The following is a 13,287-nucleotide window of genomic DNA, read 5'->3' on the forward strand; positions in this document are numbered from 1 at the left end:
GGGTGTTTTAATCAGAGAATTTGGAGCATTTTAAATCAGAGAACTTACAATTTTTAAACCGAGAAAACCAGGATCCTTGGTCATGGCACAGAAGCAGGACACAAAGAAAACCAGGAATGGCCTTCTGCCATTTATGCAAACGTTAGTCAACAAGGTTTGAAATTTAAGAAGTTTTCACTGCTTTGGGGGCTTAACTTTCTAACAATTTAAGTTACAGTAAGAGACATTTCCCTTGGGCTTCCAATCCTCGCACCAACTTTAAAACTTAACATAAGTAGGTAGCAATTTCTTATTGCCTAACAGTTTCAGAGTTGCATCAAATGCATTTAAAAGCCAACCTCTTTGTCATCTTCAGACTTCCTATCCTCCTCCTCTTCCTCCTCTTTTTCAGATTTTTCCAACTCCTTCTGTTCTTCTTTTTGTTCCTCTACTTTCAGTTGCTTTGTAAGTCGGGCAATCAGCTGCGATTTCAGTCCTTTAGAGCTAAGAGTTCGACTTTCTAACTCTTTGCGAAGGTCATTTACCTAGTACATAGAAGTTCTGTAAATGGTACTAATCAGAGAAAAAGCAAAATAGATCATCAACAACAAAAGGTGAAGTTAGAAAAACAAACTTTACCCAACAGCTAGTAACTGAAGTCCCTTTTCATCAATACTGGAACAACTAATAAAGGGTCCGAAGTATGATATATGCACACTGTAGCTGTATAAATCAAATACACAAAATACTTGCAAAGAAAATGTGCATCAGGAACTTGATTTGTGTTTCTACTCTAATCTCTTCTTTGAAGATGTGAGATAACCTTCATCACTCTAAACACACTTTACACGTGAGTAGATGGGTCTGAAGGGATCTGGCTTTTCTTTTTCAGTTCAATAAATGAAGCCTAGCTGACATGAACCACTTTCCCTAAGTTGTACGCAGCATAAAGGGTCCAATTCAGAGTTATGACTGTTGCTGAAATTAAATGGACCTTAGCCAAAACTTCTACAATGAGCTACTATGTTAAAAAGGTGCTTATGCATAAAAGGAAAAACAACAAATAATTTGCTGCTGTTAACTCTCAAAAAGCATGTAAATACTAGTTTAGATAAATATAATTAAAAATGAAAATATCATGAAAGAAATTTCAGATATTCAATGCGTTACCTTCATTGTTTTCGGATCCAGTTTAGACCAGTGTGTAGGAGTAGAGATCTCTTTAGCTTCCCCGTCATCTTTTTCCTCTTCGTCCTGACAAATAAAATTAAGGAATTATCATTCAGAAAGTTTTGAAGTTATTTATTTATTTTTAAATTTGTTGCTGATTTGTGCAAGGTCACAACTGTTTCAGATAAGTCTTCTCCTAAAGTTATTGTTTAGACATGTTCACACACACATTCTACCACTTTATACATGATCACAGTGCCACTCAGCCAATAAAAGCCAGATCTGTAAAATACAAAAGGGTGATAAAGAACACCACAATGAATATTGGGGTTACACAGACACCGCTGGTTTCCATTAACCATACAGTGTGTGATTTTGCCCCATGTTTCAAATTCCCCAAAGTTACTTTTGATTCAGTCAGACCTTTCCTTATTCCAAGATGCTGATCAGCCACATGGCCTGAAATTCAAATATTTCCAACTACTGCTTGTCCAAATTCAAATACCATAACCGAAGCTGGCCACAAGAAAAAATTTAGAAATTTCAGAAAATGGCAAAATGTTTAAGACGGCTAGTAATACTGAAATCTCACTCAATAACTGGTCCCAGATTCCAGCATCTAGTTCTAAAGGTAAGAAATGCTCTGAGCATCATAAGTACATTTTACTTCCACTTGTGGTATCAGCGCACACATTAAAAGTTAGTATACTAGCTGAAATAAAGATAAACAACATTCACTACACTGCTGAAAGCTGGTTTACCAGTCATTGTTACCAGTTATGTTCCTCCTATGTATGTTTGTTGTGTAGTATGTGGTGTGCATTTTGTGCCTGTGTTCCTGTGCCTGTGAGAAGCAGAAATAGAAAAAGGGATTAGCGTTCAGTGCCTGTTCTCCATCAGCTTCCTTGCGTTCACCCTGAAGCTTCTCGACCAGCTGCTGCTTGTATCCTCGGGAGAGGGTTTCCCACTCTGAGCGGGTGGGAAGGCAATGCCAAACATCCGGGAAAAATAAAACCACTGTCTCCACATGAGCTGGAACTGTACGCCCCTTGTGGGTCTCCTCAGGGCGATGGTAGCGAATCTCTGCAAAACGGTACCTGTTGCAAGGGAAGAAGCATGTTGGAAAAAAAATTCTACAATACATTTTAAAGAGCCTACTTCACTTGTAGCACATCAAGTAAAGAAATTTTGCTGCAAGAACTTGAGGTTTATCTAAAGAAAAAAATTATGAACGCCATATTTTCTCTTTGGGCACATTTGTATTTTGTACTGCAAGTTAAAACAGAGAGGAACAAACAATGTGCTAACTGCTTTAGGTAAAGCAATGTGCTTGCTAATTTATGCAAGCAAGTCTAAAGTTCAAATGAAAGAAGACAACTGAATATCTTTCATATTTAGTGTACAGTACAACCTGCACACTGCCATTCTATCAGTTTAAGTGTTAAACACAGGACAAAAAACAAACTCAAGAGAAGATATGGCTATGTAACCAAGGGCTAATTATTTATAACAAAAGAACAATGAAATGAAGTTCTCTTGACGATCTTCTTCAGCTATGCATGAAATGAAAAGTATTTTCAACATACATCCATTGCAAACTTACAGTATAACAACAAAACGAATCCAGAATTAAATTAGCTCTATTATATTATTCAGCACATTTGGCACCAAACTGGCATTACAAAACAGAACAACCCTTTGAAAAGTTTACCTGAACCGTCACAAACTGCTGACAAAGAGAAGTTTGGTTTTCTAAAGCACTTCTGTAAGAATCAAATATTTGTGCAGTACATTCTATTTTGGAGGACAGTACTTACCATTGTGTGCACACACTTAAGTCAATCCCTGTTAGGGCCTTGCAACAACGAATAGCCGTCTTAATCAGCACCGAAGGGTCCTTTTCTGGATCAGGTCCATCCAATGATGGGGACCAGTGTCCTCCAATAGCCATGGCCTCATCTTTGCCTTTCATACCCACTAAAAACTAGACAAAAAGAGTCTACTGAATGCTTCCTTGCTAGGAAAAACAGTTCCCCAAACTGTAAGAATACAGAAAATACATGTAGCAGGAAACATACCATTCAGTTTACTAAAAAGATGTCAAAACATTTAAAATTGAAAGTCTCAGACAAGAAAGAGTTCAGTTATTTTTTTCCACAGTACGTTTCAGAAATGGAATAGGTTTAAAACATCATCACTCGTTCTTGCTTTGCGAGACTTTCCATTAACTATTACCTAACAGACAGATGCTTGTTATTTTATGGGCCAATAATTTGGTAATATGGTAATATGATGACCTACCCTTTATAAATGAAATGGTGAAAAAGTTCAATTTTTACTTTAGAGGTATATAAATGCTGCCTTTTAAACAAGATTTCACATTTATATCACAAATTTGATCCAAAGCTTTCAAAATACATCAACTGACATGTAAGTGATATAAGGATCATCCACTGACACGTAATCATATTTCAAGAGCAAACAGATACCTTTAAATAACGTCTAGAAACCTACATAATAGCTCAGGCTGGAAAGCAAGACCATTTCCAAACAGTCACAGTGGGACAAAAAGTGGTTTTGGATCTTCAAGTCCACTTTCTCTTATTAAGTGCATTAATGAGAATAGGTTTAAATACTGCCATCTTACCCTTAAGTCACTTCAGAGTAGACATATGAAGCCTTTTAACAGACTAAAAAAAGACAAATGTATTGGTCTTTAAAAACTTAGCAGTGCCTTCTGTAGTAGTAGAGTGTTAAATCTACGTTTCATAGTTAAGTATCAACTTTGACAAAAGAAATACATTTGCTCAAGTATCACTTCATTTGGACGTGCTTCATTGCTGAGACATGCATACATTTTGATGATTGTAGAAAAGACTACATAAAAATAAACAGAGCTTTTAAAGTTTCTCTAAACAGTTTAAATCTGAATAAACAAGTTTTGGAACCCTGTTCCACAGCTGGAAATTCCCAAGACACCTAGTGCTGAAACACAAATTACCTTAACAAGTCTAGCAGGATGCTGAAATCCATCACGAAGTTCCTGGGGATCTTCAGCAAGGGCACATGATTTATGATAGAGATCTTCCATACTAGGACTAGCCATTAACATCACCTATTATACGAATCAAATAGTTCAACTTGGTTAAGACACTAGAATCTGTGGTAAATAATATATAGAGCTTCCAAGTACTTATGCATTTAAATATTCCCATTCAAGTCAACAAGCCTAGTGAGTGTAAAAGGTCAAACCATGTACAGGTAGTTATAGGACTGGGGTCTAAAATACCAACCAAGGCAAAACAACACTAGTTCTTCCTACCTTAGAGTAATGACCTTTAAAACCCCCAAAATGGGAGGGGAGGAGTCAAGTAGCAAGTTTTCTGTTTAGGTTCTATTAGCATGTTTAACTATACAAAAGCATGGAATTATATTAAGCAATTGAAAGCATCTATATTTAAAGACAACTTGTGTTATTTTACAGATTAGCATTACATACAGAATTGTTTAAACAGAAATCAGCACCAATTACATTTATGATTTCAGTCATGGATCTTTGGCTCCGAGCACCATCATGACATGCTTTATTTACATTCTGTTACAGACACCATAAAATTGTAATTAAACTTAAGCAAGCCAAACAGGAAAATGTGTCAAAGTACAGTTAGCACATTCAAATGCCTAAATTTGACCTGTATCACTGCTTAAAGAAAGTCAGGAAGCTTCTCATATTCAAAAAGATTACATCTCACTTCTGTCTAGACTAATTGCACCATTTAATTTCCCAAGTTTTTAGTCTTTTAGTTTTAAGATTACGTCTTTTTTTTAACAGTCTTAATGTTATCATAATTAAGTGTTTTAGCTGGTAAAAGATAACTAGCAATATCTTGATAAAAAAACAAAACAAAATCTTTCATGCATTGATCAAATCATAGCTCAGTTTACAGGTGAATAAAGCCATGGCACAAAACACATAAATGACCTAACCAATGTCACAGACTGACAGAGCTGGAAACAGAACCCAGAAACCAAATAATAAACTCACTGCTGCTGATCCATAATCCAGCATTATCCTAGTTTTACTGATTAATTTAAGTATCTGCAAATCATCCTTAAGTTCATTTTCATTTTTTAGATCTATTAATGCACACATTAACACGCTAAATATAATCAACGAAGAACATCTGCTCTGAAGAAAATCATTCCTATAGGAAAGAAGACAAAATAATACACTTGTGCAGTGAAACCTAAGTTTTGTTGTGCTATAAACAATTTCTAATGGAGCACCAAAATATAAGGTGATATACAAACCTTTGCACTGTACAGATGATCAGCATCTGGTGGGTCAAGAACAGCAGTATTTTTGTCTAAAGATTCTACTTCTCTGTGCATGACATAGAAATTGCAGTAGTTTCCCAACTGAAATGGTCTTGACATAGGGAAAGCATCCACCCATGTAAACTGCGCATCAAAGAAGTCACTAGGAATATACAAGTTCTGATAACGTCGTCTCAATTCCATCATATCACAACTACGGCTGTAAGAAGAAGACTTATTTTGAAGCACACACTAATAAAGAGATCTTAATCTTACAAGGGTACATTACTAAGTTTTTTTTAACCATTCACTAGAAATGCCACCAATAATATGCTGAATCCCACAATGCTACTTTAGATTGTAAAATGCTAACAGCAGGGATCACATCTAATTTCATTTCAATAGCAATGCTCAGAAAATTAACCATTTGATATTTAAAATTCTACCATAACATTTCTTTTCCAACACTTCTAAATTTACATTTTAGAAAACGGTTAAATAATATCTGTCAAATGAAAGGATTTGAAAAATACAAACGCTTACAAGTTGGCTGAAAATAGAGAATGAAACCAGAATTGAAACATACGAACTAAAAATAACAAAGAAACAATACAAATGTATCTTGTAAAAATTATCCAAGGTGACAGAAAAAGAGCCTAACATTTCATTTAGCAAACGGCACCATGCTTAGCTGCCTTCTACAGAATTTAGCAAAAATCATGATACAAGACTCCAAAGTCATTTGATACTGCCCTTCCCTTTAAATTTGAGGCTATTAATATTTAACACTGATGCTACTGGTACAAATAGCAACATATATGGATAAGTCAAAATATGGTCCCTGACTGGAGATGCAGACCACAAAAGCTGTAGAAATAAAGAAACTATGGGTCAGCAAAACAAAGGGAGTGTTCAATGAGGAAATACAAGAAACTGTAGCAAAGACTGAAATGCTGATGGATTGAAGATCATACAGAGAAAGCTATTGAGAAACATCCACATACACTGAGAGACTTGCAAGAAGTGCATCTTAGAACAGGTTGCTGTCAGAACATTCATACTTTTAACAGTTTCTATGTACCAGAAAGCATGAATAGCACAAACTGGAAATATGAATTGGAAAAAAAAGAAACCTTGAGAAACTAACCACACATTTATTTATGAAGCATGGAGTGATCTGACTGACAGAAAGCCACAAAGGATCAGCCCTCTAAGTAATCCCCGATTCCTGTGGATCAAGTTACTGGAAGATGGATGGTATAAAGGCAGACTTGCACATCAATCGGATTAGCAGGTGATCCAAAACAAAGCATGTGGTGTACCACTAACAGAATAATGTTAGGTCAGCTGAGCAAGTTAAGCCGGACCTTCTGTAAACCAAAACATCCAAAAGTGTCGGGTCCAATTTACACACATGGCTAACAGAATTATAACATCTGTAACTTATCCCCTCTGTAGTCCAGAAACAAGCTGCTTTTAATAAATTAAACCAAAAAAAGAATCCAAGATCATTTTCAGGTTATACCCTTTGACAAATTAAAAATCATTTTCAAAGTAGGAAGGACACTGTATGAACATACCAGTCTAAGGAAAACTTGGAAAACTGAACTGTGTAACGAGGGACAACACGACGCGGTCTCCGAGGTGATCTCTCTCTCTCTCGCCGAGGTGATCTCTCTCTGGACCGTTTTCTCTGAGGTGACCTCTCTCGTGACCTACGTCTCTCTCGTTCTCTTTCACGACTTAAAAAACGTACAAGGTAAGTATTTCTCATTGTAGAAGCTAACACAATTTTAGAAAGAAGCAGGGCTCTTATGCTATGAAAATACAATGTAGTCAAACAAAGTGAAAAAAATGCTTTGTTACAAAACTGACCGTATGGTCCACAAGCATTTAAATAGTTAAAAGGCATCATTTAAATCAATAGTTGATAAATGGGAGATAACCTGATTGTACCATTATCATCTTGAGATTAATTTTTCTGCTTATAGTTGAGCACCCTAAACATAGCATACAAAGAACTCCACAAGTAGATTCATCATTAGCAACACACCTTCTGTCATCTTTTCTGTTTGGGATAGTATCCCCCCTGTCATTCCTCCCTGAAAATCTTGATGGTGGATCTAGTCTTCGTGCTGGCTGAGGCTGTGAAACTATACGGACAGGGGGCTGTAACAAACCAGCTAAGAAAAAAGAAAAGACAAAAAAGAAAGAAATCCTTTTAGATGTAAGCACATAATTGGGAATAACTGCCTCAAACAGTTACAAATACTGAATACTCTTACAGTTGTATTAAAATCTCTGAATATTGTTTGCATATTAATAACTTAATTGCAAAGCAGCAAACAAAACATCATTATCTTAGTGTTTCTTACAACATTCTATCTTTGATTACTTGAGAAATACAAATCATCTTAAAAAATAAGCCTTTAAGCTAATTTATTTTTTCAGTAAGTCATAACAGCTTAATATAGGGGTCAGCAACATCTTTGCTGCCTTAGGCTGGAGCGTGCAATGGTCCCTGGCAACAAGTCTGTCCAACCCTGCTTCTGTCTCCCAAAAACACACACGCTCACACTATAGATTGCCAGCCCTTGGCTACTACAGATGTCACTATAGTAAATAACTAATATTCTCTGAGAAAAACAATGGCTTAAGATATAGGCTTATAGCATGCTTATAGGCTTGGCAGTGCTATGCTTGCTAGCACCATGGCTGAAAGGGACTTGGGGGTCATGACTGTCCACAAGATAAATATGAGCCACCAATTTGATGTTGCAGCTGGTAAAGCAAGCAAAACTCTGGCTTGCATCCATAGATGCTTCTCAGGCAAATCCCAGGATGTCATCCTCCCACTGTACTTGGCCTTGGTGAGGCCACAGCTGGAGTACTGCATCCAATTCTGGACCCCACAATTTAGGAAGGATGTGGAGAAGCTTGAGAGAGTCCAGAGAAGAACCACACGCATGATCAGAGGGCAGGAAAACAGGCCCTATGATGAGAGGCTGAAAGCCATGGGACTCTTCAGCCTGGAAAAGCGCAGGCTCAGGGGGGACCTGGTGGCTGCCTATAAGTACATAAGGGGTGTGCATCAGGATCTGGGGGAACACCTGTTCACCAGAGCGCCCCAAGGGATGACAAGGTCAAATGGTCACAAACTCCTCCAAGCTCGTTTCAGGCTGGACATAAGGAAAAACTTCTTTACTGTCCAAGCCCCCAAGGCCTGGAACAGACTCCCTCCAGAGGTGGTGTAAGCACCTACTCTGGACTCCTTTAAGAAACATTTGGACGTTTATCTTGCTGGGATCCTTTGACCCCAGGTGACTTCCTGCCCCTGGGGCAGGGGGCTGGACTCGATCTTCTGAGGTCCCTTCCAGCCCTAATGTCTATGAAATATTCTCTTCAGCCTAGTAAAACAAAATTATTGGGTTTTATTCCTAAGGCAATGCACAGTAGAAAATGTCATTTCTTCTCTCTCCCAAAAAGGACTGAGAGATTTGGCGCTGGTTTTAATTTCATTACCAAGTAATTTTGATAAAAAGTTTAGAAAATCACAACATATTTAACTGATTAATCCTAACTTGAGCATGTATGCCCAAACATTGGTACACTGACGGGACCTACAAGAGCTTTGGAAAATATTTTATTCAGCAACAGTTCTGGTTAGATGACTATTCAGCTTTCTTCCTCTCGTTTTATTACCAAAAATATATTTATGAATTAATTTTTATTTCATCTGAGGACTGATCCTGCTGCTTCTCTCTCTCTCATATTCCCAGCTATACAAAGAGGGAGCTCTAACATTTAAAAAGGCTTTCTCCAAATGTAAAATAAGCAAATTGTAGCAAAAAAAGAGAAGATGCTATACAGGAAACCCTCAGTATTCATGGGTTTGGCATTTGCAGCTTCAAATATTCGTGAATGCCAAACCTGCTTCTTAAATACACTTAAAGGAGCTCCTCGGGAGCTCCGCACTTGCCGCCACTGTTGCACTCCTGCAGTCACCAGAGCAGTTGTGCCCCACCCCCTCAGCCGCCGGGAGCACTGAGTTCATGAACGCAGATGGCGTTCACAAACACAGTGCCTTATTCGCAGATTTTGCCATTCGTGGGGGATATAAGAATGTATCCTGCACGAATGGTGGGGGTCACCTGTATACAGGACACAGCTACCAGAAAAATTCCCCAAATTTGGAAAGCAGGTGAAGTTTTCCAGGGTATTCTAGTGGATCTCAGAAAATTACATTACAGCTTTTACTTTGAGTTGCATGACACCATCAGTGAGAAATCTAAACATAAAACCAAACCCAAGTTTAATTTATTTGTACATTCTAAAATAAATTCTTATCTCATAAATCCTGAGGAACTTCATGGATTTTTCTTAGGGGTATTACAAAGGAGTTCCACAGGATGTATGATTTCATATTTCAACCTAGAGAATTATACAGCTTTGCCCATCTATAATCAACTACAATCCTTTTCATTTTATTTGGTTTTGTGATTTTTTTTTAAAAAGATGGAACAAAAGTTAAAATTTTACACATATCAGTGAGAGAGAAACAAAAGCAAGTTGTGTGTATTGAAGAGATACCTTTCTGTTGTGGCTGCTGTAATAAAGGCTGAGGCTGAGTCTGAAGCAAAGGTGTAATAGAAGCTGCTGATATTTGGGCCTGTAACAGTGATTGAGGTTGTGGCTGTGCCTGAACACTGAATGCAGGCTGTTGTGCAATGGGCTGAAGTACAGCTGGAGGAGTCTTGATCAAAGGCTGAGTCTGGGTCTGATTCTAATGGGAACAGAACAAATGCACTGTAAAAGTGACCTTAATATTAGAAAAAAATTAGTAAGCGCTAGATTGGATAACTGCATTTACCTGATTTGGAAGAGTCTGGATTCTCTGTGCATTCCATTTGAAAGGCATATTAGGATTATAGGTAGCTTCTACCAAAACTCTATCACCAACTTGAGGAGTCTTTCCTTTAACAGCACTGCAAAAAAGACAGCTGTATTGTAAAGCAGGGATCTGGGTTTTCCATTCGCCACAGAAAAAACACAGTAAAACCCAGATTTTCTCATTTTCCGGATCCCCGCCCCGGATTTTCTCCTTTAAAGGAGAACAATACAGGAAACTGTGGGTTTTCCTCTTGCGGGTTTGCAGAGTTCCAGGCTGCAAGGCGCTAGGGGGGGAACGGGAGGAGGGCAATCAGCAGGGGGCGCCATGTGCATGCTCACATGTACATAGTTGCCAGACAGCCTGGAGAGTATGGAGCTGAGGACGGTGGGGTGGGAGAGCGCGAAAACTGAGGCCCCCAATAGTGAGGGAGGGAGCAGGGCAGGGCTGGGGCTGCTGCCTAGCTTGGATGGCACCTGGGGCTCGGGGCCAGAATGCACAGCCACAGGGCCTGGGCGGGGAGTAGGATGGAGCCAGCTGTGGGCAGCTCCTCTGAAGGACAGGCGGGGACCCTGGCTCCCCACCGTTGCACGCACTCCCTGGAGGGCATATGCCCCCCAGACCTGTGCACAGGGTAGGGGCAGGCTGCCCGCTGTGGGCTCAGGGTTCCCTGCCCTGCTGCCCTTCATCTCGGGCCTCCACAGCCAAGCGGGTGGGAGCCAGTGCAGCAGGGCCAGGTGAAACTTAGTCTCGCCACTTAGCCCCATGTTTCCATGGCAAGGAGCCCCCTGCCTGCCCAGGAACATTGACAGGCACAGGGCAGAGTTGTGCCCCCTATTGCTGCCGGGTGGGCAGGGTCCGCCTTGCCAGGGTGATGCAGGGCTTGCGGCAGCAGCACCAAGTTTCCCACTCTGCCCTGCCATGCCCAGTCCTGCTTGCTGGGCTGCAGAGGCCCCAGATGGAGGGCAGCAGGGTGGGGAGCCCAAGCCCATAGTGGGCAGCCTGCACCCACCTTCCCCATGGGCTCCACTCCAGCTGTGCTACCTGTGGGGGAGGAGGAACTGGGCTCCAACCTCTGCTCCACTGCAGCAGCCGTTGTCTCCCATGGGTGACAGCCAGTTGCTGCTGAGGGGGGCAGGGGTCTGTGGACCCAGGTCCCTGGCCCTGTACCCTGGCAGCCGAGGGCCCTCCCTCCAGCAGACAGGGCTGGGGCCTGTGGGTGTGGCATGGGCAGGGCACTGGCATACCAGGGCTGCTCAGCACTACAAAGCAGTGCAGGAGGGAAGAAGGAAGGAGGACAGCTGTAGCCAGACCCACATCTTGGTGAGCGAAGGGGCTGGGGGGAGCTCTGATCTTCCATGATAAGAAACCCAAAATCAGACACCAAAATTCATAAGTATTTATAATTATTTTATTATAGTGATTGAGGCACTGGCAGGCTTCTGAACTGCTTTAAAATTGTAAATATATAAATAAAATATTGTGTTCAACTGATACCCACATACATAGTGGTGTTTCATTTTAAATCATGGAAAAACACAGATTTAGGGGTTTTAAAACAAAGAATTTGCAAAAAGAATTTTCCTTAAATCAGAAAAATTGCAATTTTTAAAGAGAGAAAACCAGGATCCCTGATTATAAGTGAGCTTTCTGCTAAGCTACAAACCTAATTTTAGGCTTAACATTACGGAGGGGGGGAAATAAGTTATTAGTAGAGGTGCACTGATACATCCGTCTATATGGTATCGGCACCAATGAAAGGAAAATTGACATTATTGGCAATTGGCTTTTTATGACTTATGTGGCTGATAATGTCATCGATAAATGCTATGGGCATACCCACAGACACAGCATGAACACGGCCAGGAGTGCAGCCCGGCAGCTTGAAGAGAAGCGTTCAACCAGGTAAGTCTAGGGGGAGCAGATCGAGGCCCCCATGGGTGAGGGAGGGAGTGCAGCTGGGGCAGGTGATGCCCAGCCAAGGCAGGGCAGGGTGGGGCACAAGGCAGAGCAGTGGCTCATTCAGGGGGTGCAAGGAGTGGCACCGGTGGGCACACCCCTGGAAGAGGCATGGGGGAGGGGGGATGTGCCCCCAGATCTGTGCATGAGTGAGGGCGGATTGCCTGCTGTGTGCTCAGGGCTGGAGGCTGTGCTAGGCTCTTCCTGGTGGGGGAGGGAGCCGGGCTGGGTGGCAGCAGCACTGGGAGGAACAGCTACAGCAAATTTTGGGGTGGCTGTAGTGCCCCCCTCCCAGTGCCACTGCTGCCCACCCCACCCCTGCCCAGCCTGAGTACAGCCCAGTCCCCCCGCCAGGAAGCGACTGGCACAGACCCTGGCCCTGAGCGCACAGCCCACCCTTGCCCCATGCACAGACCTAGGAGACACATGGCCCTCCCCTCCCCCCAGACAACCTGTAGCTCTATCCTGAACCCTGCCCCAGCTGAGCAGTGCCTGTCCCTAACCCAGCCCCACTACCTCCCCCACTGTGGAGGCCTCAATCTCTACCCCTCACACCCCTTCCCTCCAACAGACTTACCAGCTGGATGCTGCTCTCCAAGCTGCCAAACTACATATCAACATTCGGATCAGTATCAGCCAATATGGCTTGTTAATAATTGGCCATTGGTATTGGCCCCAAAAAAATCTTTATCAGAGCACTCCCAGTTATTAGTAAGGCACAGCCACACAGCCATGCTCTGGGTTCAGCAATTGCATACTGTAATCTTCAAGAAGATTAGGAGGGCAGCTTCTCTTTTCAATCTATTTCATTTAATCTTCAAGAAGATTAAATGGGCAGAAACAATTGGTGACGGACAGGGGGGACAAGGCTGAACTCCTCAACGAGTTCTTTGCCTCAGTGTTCCTAAGCGAGGGGCATGACAAGTCTCTCACTGGGGTTGTAGAGAGGCAGCAGCAAGGCTCCAGACTTCCAT

At 41.3% G+C, this 13,287-nt stretch overlaps 1 protein-coding gene and 1 non-coding gene across 2 annotated transcripts in view; both read right to left on the bottom strand.

Moving 5' to 3' along the window:
* Window positions 1-13,287, bottom strand: part of CCAR1 (cell division cycle and apoptosis regulator 1) — a gene marked incomplete at its 5' end in the record, with an annotated part of 31,816 nt that overhangs the window by 13,727 nt on the left and 4,802 nt on the right. Inside the window, 10 exons of the mRNA XM_014519695.2 lie at window positions 339-524; window positions 1,150-1,233; window positions 2,036-2,246; window positions 2,967-3,133; window positions 4,151-4,264; window positions 5,461-5,686; window positions 7,047-7,208; window positions 7,520-7,649; window positions 10,057-10,249; window positions 10,337-10,451. Of these exons, the coding sequence (XP_014375181.1) occupies window positions 339-524; window positions 1,150-1,233; window positions 2,036-2,246; window positions 2,967-3,133; window positions 4,151-4,264; window positions 5,461-5,686; window positions 7,047-7,208; window positions 7,520-7,649; window positions 10,057-10,249; window positions 10,337-10,451 (1,588 nt within the window). The remainder of the gene's footprint in view (window positions 1-338; window positions 525-1,149; window positions 1,234-2,035; window positions 2,247-2,966; window positions 3,134-4,150; window positions 4,265-5,460; window positions 5,687-7,046; window positions 7,209-7,519; window positions 7,650-10,056; window positions 10,250-10,336; window positions 10,452-13,287) is intronic.
* LOC112550232 lies at window positions 3,286-3,349 on the bottom strand. The gene has a single exon (XR_003093951.1). It is a non-coding gene; the product is annotated as a small nucleolar RNA SNORD98 (small nucleolar RNA).

The sequence above is a fragment of the Alligator sinensis genome, unplaced genomic scaffold (assembly GCF_000455745.1).
Source record: "Alligator sinensis unplaced genomic scaffold, ASM45574v1 scaffold546_1, whole genome shotgun sequence".
Classification (NCBI taxonomy): Eukaryota; Metazoa; Chordata; order Crocodylia; family Alligatoridae; genus Alligator; species Alligator sinensis.